Below are 19,060 nucleotides of genomic sequence, written 5' to 3' on the forward strand. Positions count from 1 at the left end.
GTGAATGCTTCAAACAAGGGTTTTGAAATATTGCAACCTAGTATAAGAATCATCAAGTCGAATCATCGATTCGATTTTCTGCGATAATTGTTAACTTGCGATTCTCTCTTGGTAAATTCCACACAGCACCGATCATTATCAGACTGTACATTTTTTAAGAGCCGTGAAATACTAAGAGTATGAAGTGGAGCGAAGAAATGTAGAAAAAATCTCTCACGGTTCATGCATTGAGAGACACGAGTTCTTGTAGCATCTTCTAACTATTTGATATTTTCAGTCATTGAAATGCTACGTCAGTATTGTTGAATTTCGAACCGTGTGCAGTCGGTAATTTTTTTGGCATTGAAAATGCCTTACTCTTCACAATACGGGCCCGGGGATCAATTAAAAGTTTCAAAAATAGCCGCGTAACCTTTTTTCGTCATAATTGTGAACGGTAATAACTCAGTCATTTGTTGATGGATTGATATAATTCAACAACTAATCGATTCGGAAACTTTTAACTTAAACATGTATGGCAACGTCGTTTCAGTATTTCAATAGCATACTTTTAAAAAAATGGTTAGAATTAGGATACTGCTGCCATTCTATTTTCAGACACTTTCCGATGATTATCGACGCTTTTTAACGAAGGATCATTAAAATTACACTATTACTGAGTTTATTGGTTGACGGTTATTCAAATTCTTCACATCCACAATATTTATATTTATCTTCTCTAATCGCTGTTTATAAAATGATTAAATTTGTACGTTCTCTGTCTTGAAGATTATTATGATATAAAATCGTTTCATTTGTCCAGATTTATATCTTGAGGTTGTTCGTATCCCAAATGGATCTGTTAAGTAACTTTGAAATCATCCTAATTGACTTTCATTTAAAGGATATTTTACAAAAAAAATTTAAATGTAAAAGATTTGTTGAATGCATAAAATAGAGTAGAACCAATTGTTCTGAAAGATTCTAATTATCATTTTGATCATTCACCAAAAATGTAAACACTAAAAGTAGAGCAAGTTTGTAATTTGTGACTAGCCCACACCACATGTGTCATAAATCACGCGTTTTTCACGGTCTAAAAACTATTATATTATTTGTAAAAAGAGGAATTGATCATAGCTGTCATGAAACAGGTAGTCAATGCTGAATTAATTACAAAACCTTGTGAATTTTAATTGACCCTTGAAGTCGTTTGAAATATTGCTTGGAGTATAGCATGAAACACCACATGGGGTATGTAGTAAATATAGCAAAAGAAAAACAAGAAGAGCATTATTGAAAACCGTCAAATAGGATGATTATCCGGATAAGGATGTGAGTCGACATTGTTTAGTTTGCAAGATAACTAGGAAACCCTTGCAGAATAAATAAAAGTAAATACACTGTTATTATAGTGTATACAGTAATGGGTAGTATCTATTTAAGGTATGAGAAATAATTGCATTTTCAATAAAGTATATATCTGTATAAAATAAATAAAAAAATATTATTCTGACGGGAAAAAATGAGAGGGTAGTTGGTAACGCAATGAAAACGCAAACTTAATACCAGCGTTGCGGACGGAATGTAACGCAATGAAAACGCGAAATGTGTGAACCGGATGTTCTTCGGGCGATAAAATTGCGCTAGAATTCAGTTAGTGAAGTGTAGTTGTAGAGAATAGACGGCGAAACACTTTCGGCTTACAATTATCCGTTCAAGAAAAAAAAAAATTCTAAGGCGGTTACGACATGGCGCAGTCAGTAGGTAAAAATAAAATATAATGTGCTTATTTGGAAATTTGGAAACCAAGAACTTATTAAAATATTAATGAATCAAAAAAAAAAAAAAAGATAAATCAATGTAGAGCGAGTAGGACTCTGCATGGCTGAAAAGCACTAGGGCGATTCTGGTTTAGAGCGCGTAGGTCTCTTCACCATCACATAGTGTATAGAGCGAGTAGGACTCTATATACATATCTAAAAAAAAATCTAAACATAGATTATGTAAAGCGAGTAGGTCTCTACATCACCGGTAAAGAATGAAGAGATTTCTATTTGTGATGTCTTCGTTCAGTTAATCAATGACCCTGCTTATTAATCTTGATATGCGTTTAAAAAAAATATACATAAATGCATCGCGTTCATTCACTGTTATTTTCTTGATTATTTATGCAGATTGCAAAACTGGGATTACTAAGCAAAAGAGTAAAGTAAAATACTTAGCAAGAGAGTTAGCAGAAGAGAAAGCTAAGAATGAAAAATTGATATACGAGCTAGAGCAGAGCCGTAAAAGGAATGAACTGCTTGAAGCTAGTCGTGACACTAGCCAAAACAAGGAGAGCTCTAATAACGCCACCGAGTTCGACGCGGGTAATGGATTCAGCAGTACTCAACGCATATCAACTATATCCACGATAGAAGAATCGAAGTTTTTGTCGTCTATGAATCAACTTTCGGTTGCTTCTATCAATGTACCGGAATGCAAACCGGTTGATGATGATATACATCGACAACAGTTTGAAATGTGGAAGGATTTACTGATGGATTCATTAAGGTTGGCCGGAATAGATGATGAGGACACGATGTTTACAGTGTTCAAAGTGAAAGCGGGATGTCGGCTCCTCGAAATATTCAAGAACACGAAATCGCAAGCTGATGCCCCAAATCCGATGTCAGCACCATTTTCCAATGCTATGTACCGTTTAAAATCATATTTTGGATCTGGTTCCGATTTAATGTTGCTAAGAAGGAGACTGGCGCTCATGACTCAAAAGGCTTGCGAGTCGGATCTTTCGTATATATCACGTGTTGGTTCAATAGCGAGACTCTGTGAATTTGAAAGTGATAAGGAGTTTGAAGAGATTGTAGCAACAATAGCAGAACACGCTAGAAGTCGCGAAGTAAGAACAACAGCTTTGAAAATGCTCAGCCGGAAGGGTTGTTTCACTGATCTCGTTGATAAGGTTCGTGAAATTGAGGCGATCAGATTGAACGAAGAGTTTGTAGCACGGAAACACGGTAAAACTGAACAGGCTTCTATTGCTTCAGTCCGGGCGTATTCGAATTGGAATACGAACCGTCTGAACACAACTCCAGATAGAAGTGATTCGAGATATTCAGCTTTTCGTGGTAACTCAACGCATCGTAATAGTTGGCGCGATACCGAAGGTAGACAATTTTCCCAGATGACTGGCAATCGATTTCAAAATTCTCGCGGAGAAAGATGTTGGCGCTGTAATAGCGTATTTCATCTAGCCACTAATTGTGGTGTCAAAGATAAGACTTGTAATAAATGTGGTAAAATGGGACACATCCAGCGAGCTTGTCGTTCACGTGAGCAACTGAAACGGAAAGCAGATGAACTGTTGGATAGCTCTTCAAAAAAAATTGCAGTAGTAGAAAAGACAGAAGAGCCATTGATTGAAGAAGATAATGTAAGTGATTTGAATAATTGAATCCTATTATTGAAACGATTGATGGAGCGAATGTTGAAAACTTAATTCTGAACTAAAAAAAAAAAAAAAAATGTTTGATTATATCTATTGCTGAAATATTAAAAAAATGCTGAAATACTCATGGAAACAATAAATAGAACTTATTCACCATATGCGAAATTTTTTTGCCTTCACAGATGTTAATGGTTAGCTTATTGTTCGTATATTCCCAACAGGTGATTGTTCAAGTTGACACACCTTCCACGATAACAGTCGAGCAGGGTACGAGGGAATCTTCGAAACAAGTTACTGATTTGTCTGGGCCTGAAATAGATAAATTAACTGGAGTAAGTTGAAATTTCAATTTCTCATAAAGATTCTTGCTGATCTCGAAATCGTTCACAATATAGGTGCAAAGCCGCTTTGCAGTTTTATATAAAACTGTACTGCATGCTGAGGGAGATGAAGGTTCAATTTCTGCGACGGTAGCGGGAATGCCCTGTTCCTTTTTAATTGACTCAGGCGCTCAAGTGAATACATTCACCGAAAGCATGTTTTGTGCCTTGACATCTGACCCGGTTTTTAAAGAGGGAGTCTTTGATTTGAAATTCGAGTCAGACCGCCCGTTAAAAGCGTATGCTTCAACTGGTGAAATCAACGTTATAGCTACGTTTCATGCATTTTTATTCATTTCTGACGATAGACCAACAGCGCTGGAGAAGTTTTATGTCGTTAAGGAACTTCGTTCACTACTAAGCAGATCGACTGCTTTTAGGTACAGTGTTCTGATGTTAGGCCTAAAAGTTCCTGTATTTCCTGTAAACAATAGTTTCGACCAGTTAGTTCACGCAGGAGAGATTGCATCCGTCATATCAAATGAGGTTTTCCCTAAATTCAACGTACCGCCAGTTAAAATTCATTATGATATGTCGAAACCTCCATGCCGAAATATATTTTTCAGCATTCCCTTGGCACTTAAACCATTGGTAGAGAAGAGACTTAAGCAACTTGTTTCGATGGATATCATAGAACCAGTGGTGGATGGTATGGATTCATCGTTTTGTTCATCTATGTTAGTAGTTCCCAAGGGTAAAGATGACATTCGCTTGGTCATCGATTTAAGGGGACCAAACCGATATATTCATCGTACCCCATTCTCAATACCAACATTGGAAGAAATTTTAGCTGAACTGAACGGAGCATCATGGTTCTCGGTTATCGATCTTTCAAACGCGTATTTTCACATCGAATTAGATGAAGATTCAAGGTTACTCACGAACTTCTGCACCGAGTTTGGTATGTTCCGCTGCGTAAGATTGCCCTTCGGATTGACCAATGCTCCTGATATATTTCAAGAAATACTTCAGCGAAATATTCTTGGAGATTGTAAAGGCTGCAGAAACTACTTAGATGATATTCTAGTGTATGGAAAGACTAGAGCAGAGCACGACGAGAACTTGAAAGCAGTACGACGATGTTTGGACAATCACAATGTAAAGCTTAATGAGAACAAATGTGTCTTTGCAAGCCAATCGGTACCCTTCCTTGGTTTCACTTTAACGTCGCAAGGTTGGAAAATTGAAGATGAAAAGATCTCGGCTATTAAAAATTTTAGAATTCCCAACAACTGCTCAGAAGTAAAAAGCTTTTTGGGACTGATAACTTTTGTCGATAAGTTTATTGTACATCGAGCAACGAAGACTGAATATCTGCGTTTGCTAGCGAGCTCCGATTCATTCTACTGGACTAAGGCTGAAGAAACAGAATTTCAACTTATAAAAGAAGAAGCACTGAACACTATAAAACGTTTAGGCTATTACAATCCGGTTGATAAAACTGAATTGTTTGTTGACGCCTCACCTGTAGGCCTTGGTGCCGTTCTGGTTCAGTACAATCAAAATAATAATCCTCGCATTATAGCGTGTGCGTCCAAAGTACTCTCTGCTTCAGAAAAACGATACCCACAAACACAGAAAGAAGCTTTAGCTGTGGTTTGGGGAGTAGAAAGGTTTAGGTTTTACTTATTAGCTAAATCTTTTATAGTACGTACAGATGCTGAAGCCAACCAATTCATTTTCAATAGTAATCACCGAATCGGGAAAAGAGCCGTTACACGCGCTGAGAGTTGGGCTTTAAGACTGCAGCCATACGATTTTTCCATTCTTCGTATAGCTGGTAAAGAAAATATAGCTGACATATTATCTCGTCTTGTGTCTGACACACAAGCATCGAAGTCGTTCGATGAAATTGAAGAGAAACACTTCTTATATGCATTGGACTCCGGATGTATGGAGATAACATTAAAAGAAATAGAAGTTGGATCAGAAAAAGATTTAGAACTGCAATTGGTTCAAAAAGCCCTAAAATCGAATAAATGGCCTGATGAGCTACGAGCATTCGAATCCCAAAAAAAGTATTTACGTACATTTGGCTCCTTAGTATTCAAAGAAGACCGTGTTATTTTGCCTAGATCCCTTCGAAAGAAAGCCTTCAGTTCAGCTCATGGAGGTCACGTGGGAGAAGTAGCCATGAAGCGAATATTACGCCAGTTTTTCTGGTGGCCGAGGATGTCTAAGGAAGTGACAATGTTCGTTAAAGGCTGTGAAACTTGCATGGTTCTGTCCAAACGCAACCCTCCTGTTCCAATACAGTCAAGAGAATTACCTGAGGGTCCGTGGGAAATCATACAGATCGACTTTCTAACAGTACCAGGCTTTGGATCTTCTGAATTTTTAATTATAATCGATACCTACTCACGTTATCTATCAGTCGTAGAAATGAAATCTATGGATGCTGAAAGCACTAATCTGGCATTATGTAAAATCTTTCAATTGTGGGGGTTCCCGATCATAATTCAGAGTGATAATGGACCACCGTTTCAAAGCTTAACATTCACGACTTTTTGGAAGGAAAAAGGAGTTCAGATACGGAAATCAATTCCGCTTAGTCCACAGTCAAATGGTGCCGTGGAAAGACAAAACCAGGGTATCATTAAGGCATTAGCAGCATCCAGATTGGATAGTATTAACTGGCGCTATGCTCTCCAAAAATACGTTCACCGCCATAACACGCTTATTCCTCATTCAAGGCTGGGAATAACACCTTTCGAATTGATGGTAGGTTGGCGTTTTCGCGGAACATTTCCCAGTCTGTGGGATAACACGAATAAGCTCGATCGAACAGATCTACGTGAATTGGATGCTGATACGAAACTTACTAGTAAAAAATACGCTGATACTGTTCGTGGCGCGAAGGAATCTGATATCAAAGTTGGTGATACGGTTCTACTTGCACAACAAAAAAAGTGTAAAACTGATCCAACTTTTGCAACGGATCCTTATAAGGTGATAGCTAGGGATGGAGCAAAGGTCGTAGTTATCAGCCAGACAGGTGTACAATATGCAAGAAACGTCCGAGAGGTTAAAAGAATACATAAATCCAACATGGTTAATGATCCTCCGCAGTTACTCGACGATGCTTCGGTTCTTGGAGACACTGTCATGGAAGATATCTTGGATTCAACCGAGCAGCAGAATTTTTCGCGTCAAAACATCGCTGCTAGTCCCGATAGCGAACATTGCATTCTTCGTCAGCGAGACAGGATAAAAAGACCTTCGCGATTTGACGACGAGTTTGTTTATCACATTTTTCATTGGAATCTTACACACTGCTGTCAACAACAAAAAAAAACTTTGAAATCGATTAAATGCATTGTTAAAATTTTGTCAGAATTTTTTTTTCTCGCGCTGTCATTCCTTGCGATAGTAATTGAACATTATAGGGTGCAATCACAATAATTCATAAATGAAAGTGGTATTTTTCACTATCGACATTAATCTAGCAGCAAGTATAAATATCTTACAAGCACAATTAAAAAAAAACATAATAAATTAACTTTACAAACACTCCAGAACATTTTTACCAAGAGAGTAGAGAAGAAGAAAGATGTAGTAAATATAGCAAAAGAAAAACAAGAAGAGCATTATTGAAAACCGTCAAATAGGATGATTATCCGGATAAGGATGTGAGTCGACATTGTTTAGTTTGCAAGATAACTAGGAAACCCTTGCAGAATAAATAAAAGTAAATACACTGTTATTATAGTGTATACAGTAATGGGTAGTATCTATTTAAGGTATGAGAAATAATTGCATTTTCAATAAAGTATATATCTGTATAAAATAAATAAAAAAATATTATTCTGACGGGAAAAAATGAGAGGGTAGTTGGTAACGCAATGAAAACGCAAACTTAATACCAGCGTTGCGGACGGAATGTAACGCAATGAAAACGCGAAATGTGTGAACCGGATGTTCTTCGGGCGATAAAATTGCGCTAGAATTCAGTTAGTGAAGCGTAGTTGTAGAGAATAGACGGCGAAACACTTTCGGCTTACAATTATCCGTTCAAGGAAAAAAAAAATTCTAAGGCGGTTACGACAGGGTAGTCCTTTGGGTTTGTTCAAACTGTTGACGTAGCACGGCACAACTATTGTCGAAATCACTGTCAATTTATGTTTTAAACATTTCGATAGCAGCTATCTTTTGTATTCCTCATATTTTTATTTGTATCACAACGAAATATACATTAAAAAAAAAATTTCAGAATTTTGAATTTCCTGAAAAGTACCGAACCGTAGCGAAGTTTCAACATGAATATGACTGTCAAATATATTTAGTGTTGAACCAACTCACATGTAATATCAAATGTCAAATGTACTTTTTTGTCGCTTCACTACACTGATGGGCTGATGGCATAGTTGTGCCAGAACATCGAACCGCCATAGAACGGAAATTAAATTCTTCCTTTCTTGCAAAGCATTCGAATAATATCCAAGAATTTTAATGAAATAAATAATAATATTAACCACCTCAATGCCCCATATTACTGATTGTGTTGACACGATGTAATTTCCTAAATTATTCACCTCAAATCTCTTTTTCTGAACACAATATTACAGGAAGAAGAATCAACGTTCCGCAAACATCAGAACAAAATAATTGGTTATTGGAATAAACTTATATCCTTGACAGAATATAATTTCAACCGGATTGAAAAAGAACCATCGTTTTATTCTGCAACGTCGAATGGTAACCCAGAGGAACAATTTATCGTGAAAGATCGATGTACAACGTACAACAGTGCACAACGAAGTATGATCGTTATGCAAATTCTGATGAGAACAAGGTTTGACGAGACGGAAAAAGCTAGCAACGTTGGTATCCGAAGACTTTTGAACGACGGAACTTACTTAGCGTGTTTTCCATTACATGAAGGACGATATGACAAAAATCATTCTACCGGATCTGTGTTTGATAGACGCTTACTATATTTGGAATGGGCCAGACCCGTCAAATGGTTCAAGAAACAGCCATTGTGTTTAATTCGTAAATATTTTGGTGATAAAATAGCACTTTATTTCTGTTGGCTAGGATTTTACACCAAGATGCTGTACGCTCCGGCCATCGTCGGACTTCTCTGCTTCCTGTATGGACTAGCGTCAATGGATTCAAGCGACAACATCCCAACGTAGGTAATCAAATTTCTGTCACATTTAACCATATTAATGACTATCAATTCCAGGAAAGAAATTTGCGATGTAAGCGGTCCAGGAAATACGACGCTTTGTCCATTGTGTGACAGAGCATGCAGCTACCAAAAGCTTTCTGAATCGTGTCTTTTCGCTAAATTAACGTACCTCTTTGACAATCCTTCTACGGTATTCTTCGCCATATTCATGTCCTTTTGGGCTACAACCTTTCTGGAACTGTGGAAACGTAAACAGTCCGTCTTGGTATGGGAGTGGGATCTGCAAAACATTGAAAACGAGGAAGACATGCGTCCAGAGTATGAAACATCCGTCAAGACGTTTCGCACGAATCCTGTAACGCGTGAGAAAGAACCGTTCATGTCGACGTGGGATCGAGCTATTCGATTTGCGGCCACTTCTAGTGCTGTACTTTTCATGGTTCTACTTTCTCAATGTATTCTCGAACTAGTGATCTCTTATGATATTCTTGTTACAGATTTCGATCGTTCTCGGAGCTGTTCTGGGAACCATTATTTACCGAATATCAGTAGTATCTGTGATCTACAGTGGTGGCGGAGTATTTTTCCGCAAACATGCCAAAATTTTTACTACCATGACTGCTGCCTTAATCAATCTTATAATTATCATGATTTTAACAAGGGTTTGTGTTGACACTGCACAAATTTCGCTGCAAATATTGAATCCAATTTTGTTTTCCAGATTTACCACAAACTAGCTCTCTTCTTAACTAATTTAGAGAATCCTCGAACACAAACGGAATACGAAGACTCATATACTATAAAAATATTCGTGTTTGAATTCATGAACTTTTACAGTTCACTAATCTATATAGCCTTCTTTAAAGGACGCTTTTACGACTACCCGGGAGATGATGTTGCACGAAAAAGTGAGTTCTATCGCTTGAAGGGAGATATTTGCGATCCAGCTGGATGTTTGAGCGAGCTTTGTATCCAACTAGCTATCATCATGGTTGGAAAGCAATGCTGGAATAACTTAATGGAGTACTTTTTTCCGTAAGTAAATCGCCATAAGAATACTTTGTACTATTTATTTGCTTGTGTTCAGATCGGCTGATAATCATTGCAATGTCCTTATATCTTCCCGATAATCCTGAACAGATGTGTGCTTTCGTTTGCTAGTGCCAACTAGCTAAAAATAACTCGACGTTCCGCGTATCCCGGTGGTAGAGGTCCACCAAACAAGTAAAGCCGCGCGGCATCCGGTGGAATTATTTAGACCAAAAACTGATCTAATGGTTTCCTATTTCATGACGTAAAAGGCGACAAAACTCAGAGTTTCCAAGTCAAGATACTTTTCCATACCTATGACTGGATGACTGCAGCAGATTAAAAAAGGCTTTCGATCAATACAAAAGACTTTTTGGTAAAACGGGTAGGCTCAAACCCAGACACATTTATTGGCACTATTGTTCGACCAATCATCAACACGTTGTTTCTGACCGACTATTGCTAATTTGGTTGGCTTCTGTCTGGTCCTGGAGTGCAGTGCTTGGAGAGTGTTTTTCGATCAGTTTTTTGCAGCCGTTGTTGATTCATTAAATGCACAATATAATTGATCATAGTCAACACATCAGTAAGACATCCAGTTCCCAGAGCTTTTACGTGACTGCCGCGTCATCTGTGTTTCAATGTCGTCTGTCTCAGATCATTGCGATATGACCAATGCATGTGATCGGTGTTCCAAAACCGTCACTTCTGATGAGGATTTCATTTCGTGCTCGGGTTTTTGCAATCATGTGGTCCACATGAAGTGTGCCGGATTCAACAAACCGTTCTTGAAGGTACTTTCTGAAAACCCCAATTTGTTTTGGATGTGTGATCAGTGCTGCAAATTGATGAAACTCGCTCGTTTCCGGGAGTCTATATCTTCTGTTGGATGTGCGATTTCGGCGATTTCCGAGAGAATGGAATCGGTGTGTGCTGAGCTGAAGGTCGAAATTTCGAAAAATAGCCAGCAAATATCTCGTCTTACCCGCAAAGTATCTGTTTCCACACCGGGACGAAAAAACGATAAGAGTGTTACAAACACTGATTTATCTCATCCCACTGCTAAGCGTCGTCGCGAAGACGGATACGAACCCGTCAATTCTTTATTTTCTGGGCGGAAACACGTTGATAACTGCAACATTCAAACGGTTTCATCATCTTCGTTAGTGTGGATTTATTTGTCCCGGTTTCATCCTAGCGTTACCAAAGGAATGGTAGAACAGATCACTAGAGACGGTCTCAATTGTAAACACGAGATTAAGGTTGTACCGTTGGAGAAAAAAGGGATCGACGTCAATAGCCTGAATTTCGTTTCTTTCAAAGTCCGGCTGCTTCCTAAATTTCGCGACGCTGCACTTGATCCAGATTCGTGACCCCAAGGTGTACTTTTCCGCGAGTTTGAGGCGACAACCAGAATATCTGGTGCCCGCCAATCAGTGTCCTACCGCCAACTCCCGACGATGCTACAGCCGCAGAAATGGTGCCCGGTTCTTCGCCATCGATGTCGTTGTTGCGAACACCACCTAGAATAACAAATGATTTGTGATCGTACGATGAGGAGAGTTTACTGGGACGCGATGTAGTTGCTACTGTGGAAGTTCTCGAGCCCTTCGCCACAGTCGAGCTATTCCAGCCTACTTCCAGTCTTCCCGGTCCTGTGTGCGAGTGTGGTGAGAGAATCTTCCGAACATCACTTCATGGCAAGTATAACATAGTTACGAAGTGCCGCTTTCCAGTGTTGACCTGCTTCGCATTTCCAGTTGTCATCCTCCGGTACCTAATCTGCTGCCGTCTTGCTCTAGTGTTGAGCGTACCGCACAAATAGATGTTGCACTGGCACGCACTGAAATCTGCTTCATGGAAGCCCCTGATACGCCCTCCACAGTCGAGCCTCTGCAGCCTGCGTTCACCAGTCGTCCCGGCCCTGTGCGTGGGAGCGTGGAAGGAGTCTTCCAAACCACTCTAGACGGCAATTATGAGCCTGGTGTGAACGCTTCCAGCACTGACCCGCTTTCCGTTTTCAGTCGTTCTTCCAATTTGTATGTTTACTATCAAAATGTAGATAGTGTTAATACATGCATTGACGATTACCGATTGGCATGCGCGGATGATTGTTACGACATCATTGCTCTTTCGGAAACGTGGCTCAACGAAAATACGATATCCGTCCTGGGATATGGGTCAAATTATGAAATTTTCCGTACCGATCGCAGCTCCCATAACAGTTCAAAGAGCATAGGAGGCGGAGTGCTCATTGCGGTTCACCGTCGTTTAAAAGCTCAACTGGTTGAGAGCACACCGGGACGTTGTGTCGAGCAGGTGTGGGTTCGTGTTCAACTAGCTGATTTCTCGCTTTACATTTGCGTGATTTAAATTCCTCCGGATCGATGTCGTGATGTGTCGCTGATTACGGTACATATCGAGTCATAGCATGAAATTGCATCTAATCAAGCGCTGCCCATCGACGAAATCGTGGTTGTTGGAGACTTTACCTTCTCTAGTTTGAATTGATGTGCCACTTCTGATGGTTTGAAGATACAAAAAAACTTCATCACAATTAGAGTGAAACATTCGAAATTCACTTCACTGTTCCGCGTAAAAACATTATTACGCACAATCGCTTCAAGTGCGCACAAATTCTGAATAAATACGATTTCCACTAACAGTTTACGACATTTTTACATATCGGTTTAGAAATTTAATTAAAGATATATCGAACACATGCGAAAAACATCAGAACAATTTTCAAGCAGTTTCAATAAGACTGTTCTTTTTAGTTTTTTTAAAGGATTGTTTTGCTTTGACACTTCTCATGAGCTTTTGACTAATAAACTTGTTAATAATACCCATTTCAGTTTTGTTTTCTTTGTGCTGTCCTTCAGTAATGATGGTGATAGATAAGTAGAAACAAATTTTCTGATTTTAATAACAAAATTAGTTGTCAATGAGAATTTCGTGTTGGATTGAAATATTGCTGGTTTGTGTCCAGGATATTCACCAACTAAACACATTCTCTAAAAATAAGAGTTTTTTCAGCAAAGTAAATTCTCAATTTTAACTAATTTTATAGTTATTTTGGAAATTTTGTTGTTAAAATCAACTAATTCAAAAACAGTAATACGAATTAGGCGCAGAGCTAATTTCGGTCGTTCCGTGTATATATATATATATATATATATATATATATATATATATATATATATATATATATATATATATATATATATATATATATATATATATATATATATATATATATATATATATATATATATATATATATATATATATATATATATATATATATATATATATATATATATATATATATATATATATATATATATATATATATGAACGGCTGAAAGCAAAAGTCGGATAAGTGCAACTTAGTTTGGAAAACCCGTTTAAGTATTTTTGAATGCAAAAACCGGATAAAAACATTGAGCGCAAAAGTCGGACACGGACTTTGAAATGCAAAAGTCGTTTAAAAACATTTTTATTGCAAGAACCGGACAAAAATACTTTGAATGCAAAAACCGGACAAAAACTTAACCGGTTCTTCCAAAACAAATGTATTTATCCGGTTTTTGCATTCAAAGTTATTTTCTGCCAACTGTCGCTGCGGGATAAAGCATGGGTCGCTAGTTTGCTACGGGTGGCGTGATATGTAAGAACATTTTCATTGAGTCTCGTCTTGTTCCGCAGGGAAAATCGAATGTGATTTGATAATTATGTCAACTCTACTTTATAAATTTTAATGGAAACTCTTTGCAATAAGTTATTAGAGATGAATCATTAATGTATAAAACTCTTGGTACGAAGATGAAACATGAAATATAGTTTGGTAAACTTAGTTCGTATCTGTTTTCATCACGACGGATTTTCCATAATGAATGGAGCTAATATACTTTATTAATGACTCGTAGCTACGATGCATTCATGTTCACTAAATTTATAATGTTTTCGCCAATTAACAAACAAACATGTATTAGGGATTACTGAAAAAAAATGAGAACATAGTTGTGTTTCTTTTGATAGGGTCAATCCTCCTGTTAATCTTCTGTGCAGTCAAGTATGCATATTAGTGGTTTCAATTCGGAGAACATCATAGTTGTATCAGTTCTATTGTGAATATTACAACAGATTTGAAATTTTTATTCAAACGATATTAGAGTGAAATGTGCAACATATTTTAAACCTTTTCATAGATATATGATAACAATGCTATATTCATGTCGGCTCTTCTATTCATTTAATTTATTCATAACATGCAATCCTTTGATTGTGAATCGAGTGTTTGAGTTTTCTGTTTCGAATAATAAGGCCAATATAGGGTAACGGTACCCCTGTTCAACTTAGCTCCAGTACTCTTCTCATATACTAAAATCATTGCTTGAAGTAAGATCTGCTGTCTTTGTTCGAGCTACTGGCTCAAAGGGATTGAATGGAAATAGGATCATTCGCAACGAGTTTTCGCGTTGCTAAAACAGCAGTATTGCTCAATTCTCAAGCCATTTTTTCTGAAATACTGTTTCTTAGAGTCGAAGCAAAGATGTTTAATTCGATTTTATCACAATTTGTTGATTGAAACTCGACTTTCAGCTAAAAAATAAAGCGAGTAAACAAATGAGATGACTCGGTATAAAAGCATTTATCACATTTTAGATTAAGCGTAATTTGCATTAAGGAACATTTCATGGTCGCTGTTGTGACACCAAATAAATTTCAAGCCCGAAAAAAAGGGAGAATTGAATTGACTTTCAGCTTTCATTTTCAGAGCATCGAACCCAAGTAGGCTGCGTGAAAGGCATCGACTCACCCATCACGCTATCAGCGATGCTAGATAGTGGTAGTGTGATTTCCGTAGATTGGCATTTTTCTCGGAAGCTCTCGCGGTGAAAAGCTTTTTTTTTTGCTCGACAGGTAAAACTAATTTCCGTAGTTCTACTTTGATGATAAATTTTAATTTCCGTAGATTTCCGTAGAAAAAATCCAATTTCCGTAGATTTTGTCTACGGATCCGTATATCCGTAGAAAATGTTCGAATCCGTAGATCTACAGAGATTTCCGTAGATCTGACATCGCTGCACGCTATACCCGTCCTCAGCTAATAATGAGTATAACAAGTGTTTAGCCAGCATGTGTCGAATATACAACCTCAAATCTTCTGTAACGACGAGTTTTGTTGAGTGAATAACATTCTAAAATCGTCTCAAAAGGGTTGATATAATTTAGATTGTGATTAGGCCAATTGAAGACGTTTGAAAGGTGATTGGACTTGTCATTATTGTACAGAGTAGGCCATTTATAGAGGAAGGATTTGTTAATTTAATTTTCATTTAGATTATAATATTTTTTGTTGAAGGAGATATGTTACATACATTTTTTGAAAATGATACCTTTGGTCTTGAGTACAAAATATACCTTTTTTTCGGCGTTTTCCATCGTTTTGACCAATGTATCGGTCGATATGGCGGCGATTTCACGTCGTATGTCGACTTTGAGTTCTGCTATGCTTCATAACTTATTAGCGTATACCTTGGATTTCAAAAAGACCCCACAAAAAAGTCTTGTGGCGTCAAATCGAGGCCAGTCAAAATCATCGTTTTGCGATATGACTCGTACGGGAAACAATGTTGATAACAAATCGATTGTTAGTCAAACTGTATGGCATGTTGCACCATCCTGTTGAAACCAGTAGCCATTCAAACCGTTTTGACGAATAGTGGGTATCACAAAATCATTTATCATGGCACAATAATGATCACCATTGACATTTTACGTTGCTCTATCAGCGTCTATGAAAAAAACATCACACCAAACTGTAACTTTTTGATCGTATAGAGACTGCTCCTCAATTAATTGAGGGTTCTCAGTTGCATAGAACCGACAATTTTGCTTTTTAAAGCATATATTAAAAGTGAAATGTGCCTCTGACATGATGATTTTTCCAAAAGTTGGTCTCGTTTTGCATGCAAAGCTGACCAATTTCAGCGCGTTCTTTTGATGTGTATTGTTCAATGGTAAAATTATCTTGGAATGACTCTTCCAACGCGGTAGGTCATCAGTCGTCAGATCGACAGAATTGTCACATCGACTGATGACATATCGCGTTGGAAGCGTCATACCGGGTTACCCGATGCTTCCACTTTAAATGGCCCACCCTGTATTTGCAGGAATGCAATTGGCCCTATAATATAATATTAAAAAAATCTTTTCGCTTTTTCACATGAATGAATATGATCTCAGCTTGTGTTCGCATTTCATTCCAGATTTTTTGAATCTAACAATTGAATGTACTTTTCGAAAAGCAGTTTTTGTGTTCGGATTAGTCTAATGAAGTTCAAGCTCTCCCTCCGTTTTTAACTAAAAGTTTATGGCTACAATATTTATGGTTGAATATTACGAGCTAATAATGCAAATTTTACAAGGGTAATGGGGCAAGGATAATGATTATGCAAAATTTGAGACAAATAAATATTCGAAATACATGTGTTTTAGTAAAGATAATATTCGAATCAATCCTTCTGATTTTTACTCTATCCTCTGAGTTAATGCCATGCACACATGAATATACATATTTTGTATAATTACGCTTATTTTCATGCACAAAAAAGGATATTAAATTCAAAGTTACTTTACAGTTTTTTATTTTTCTTTTTACCCAAAAAGCAAACCTGAGCGTTGAAAAACAAAGTTTCATTCATTTAAAATCAATGCATTCGTATTTAGTTTTATATCGATTATGTTTGTCAATCAAATTGATGTCCATTTCATATTACTGTTGACTTACATATCGTATAAGTTTCTTTTTTTGTGCAGAGATAATGAATCCTACTCCAACTGATGGTTTGAATGAATTGAATGAATAGAAGATGTTGAACATTTCACTCTAATATCGTTTGAATAAAAATTTCAAATCTGTTGTAATATTCACAATAGAACTGATACAACTATGATGTTCCTCGAATTGAAACCACTAATATGCATACTTGACTGCACAGAAGATTAACAGGAGGATTGACCCTATCAAAAGAAACACAACTATGTTCTCATTTTTTTTTTCAGTAATCCCTAATACATGTTTGTTTGTTAATTGGCGAAAACATTATAAATTTAGTGAACATGAATGCATCGTAGCTACGAGTCATTAATAAAGTATATTAGCTCCATTCATTATGGAAAATCCGTCGTGATGAAAACAGATACGAACTAAGTTTACCAAACTATATTTCATGTTTCATCTTCGTACCAAGAGTTTTATACATTAATGATTCATCTCTAATAGCTTATTGCAAAGAGTTTCCATTAAAATTTATAAAGTAGAGTTGACATAATTATCAAATCACATTCGATTTTCCCTGCGGAACAAGACGAGACTCAATGAAAATGTCCTTACATATCACGCCACCCGTAGCAAACTAGCGACCCATGCTTTATCCCGCAGCGACAGTTGGCAGAAAATAACTTTGAATGCAAAAACCGGATAAATACATTTGTTTTGGAAGAACCGGTTAAGTTTTTGTCCGGTTTTTGCATTCAAAGTATTTTTGTCCGGTTCTTGCAATAAAAATGTTTTTAAACGACTTTTGCATTTCAAAGTCCGTGTCCGACTTTTGCGCTCAATGTTTTTATCCGGTTTTTGCATTCAAAAATACTTAAACGGGTTTTCCAAACTAAGTTGCACTTATCCGACTTTTGCTTTCAGCCGTTCATATATATATATATATATATATATATATATATATATATATATATATATATATATATATATATATATATATATATATATATATATATATATATATATATATATATATATATATATATATATATATATATATATATATATATATATATATATATATATATATATATATATATATATATATATATATATATATATATATATATATATATATATATATATATATATACAGATCTTTCTTCTGCTTTCGATAAAATCAATCATGACATCACAATTGTCAAATTAAATCGACTCGGCTTTGGTGCAAACGTCATTCAATGGATACAATGGATACAATCTCAGCAATCGACGTCTTACTATCAAAATTGATGATTGTGTTTCCGAAGAATTTGTTGCAACGTCTGGAATTCCACAGGGGAGTTATCATTCCTTCAACGGCAATTGGAAATCTTTGCGAATTGGTGCAAAACCAATCATATGATAGTGAATCCCGAAAAGTGCTCAATCATTACGTTCACAAGGAAAAAGTTACCGTTCAAATTCGAATATAATCTTGAAGGATTCATGATTAGTAGATCGACATGCGTCAAAGATCTTGGTGACTTTCTCGATGAGCAGTTTTCATTCAAACAGCACATTAACTACATTGTTGCAAAAGCTTCACGCTGTTTGGGATTCATATTTAGAATGGCTTAGCACTTCAATGATATTTATTGCCTGAAGACTCTATACTGTACATTCGTTCGTTCTACTTTGGAATATTGCTCAGTAGTCTGGAACCCTCTTTACCTCAATGGAGCTCATAGAATAGAATCTATACAACGTAGATTCGTACGTTTTGTTCTTCGACGATTACCTTGGAATAATCCACATCAACTGCCGAGCTATGAAAGTCGCGGATTGCTGATTGGTCTTGACACACTACAAGTACGACGAGAGCTGTCACGTGCTTTGATGATAGCCTGGTATTTTGAATGATTGGATTGACTGCCCCGCTTTGCTCCGTGAGGTTAATATCAATGTTCGTCCCAGTGCTCTCCGTAACAACGCCTTTCTTCGACTACCTCTACGTCGCACCAACTATGGAACAAACGGTGCCGTTATAGACTTGCAAAGATCGTTCAATCGTGTATCATCTGGATTTGACTTCAATCTTTCACGGAAAACAATTCAAGCAATTTTTTTACTTAATATTAGAAACTATCATTAGGACTACAATGTGTCTGTTGATTTTACAATAATAGACAATAATACACAATAAACTTAGATTTATGCCAAAGCGTTCTACTGCTACAAATCGGCTATCGTTTACGAATTATGCTACATAATCTATGTTCGTTGGTTTTTTTATTTAAAAGATATTTTTTATTCATGCC

General features: G+C 36.8%; 1 protein-coding gene across 2 annotated transcripts in view; it reads left to right on the forward strand.

Moving 5' to 3' along the window:
* Positions 1–19,060, forward strand: part of LOC131435840 (anoctamin-4) — a 36,208-nt gene that overhangs the window by 13,531 nt on the left and 3,617 nt on the right. For both annotated transcript variants that reach the window (XM_058604071.1, XM_058604072.1), the window contains exons 5-8: positions 8,376–8,944; positions 8,999–9,383; positions 9,442–9,606; positions 9,666–9,979. In XM_058604071.1, the coding sequence (XP_058460054.1) occupies positions 8,376–8,944; positions 8,999–9,383; positions 9,442–9,606; positions 9,666–9,979 (1,433 nt within the window). The remainder of the gene's footprint in view (positions 1–8,375; positions 8,945–8,998; positions 9,384–9,441; positions 9,607–9,665; positions 9,980–19,060) is intronic.

This window comes from Malaya genurostris, chromosome 3 (genome assembly GCF_030247185.1).
Source record: "Malaya genurostris strain Urasoe2022 chromosome 3, Malgen_1.1, whole genome shotgun sequence".
Taxonomy (NCBI): Eukaryota; Metazoa; Arthropoda; class Insecta; order Diptera; family Culicidae; genus Malaya; species Malaya genurostris.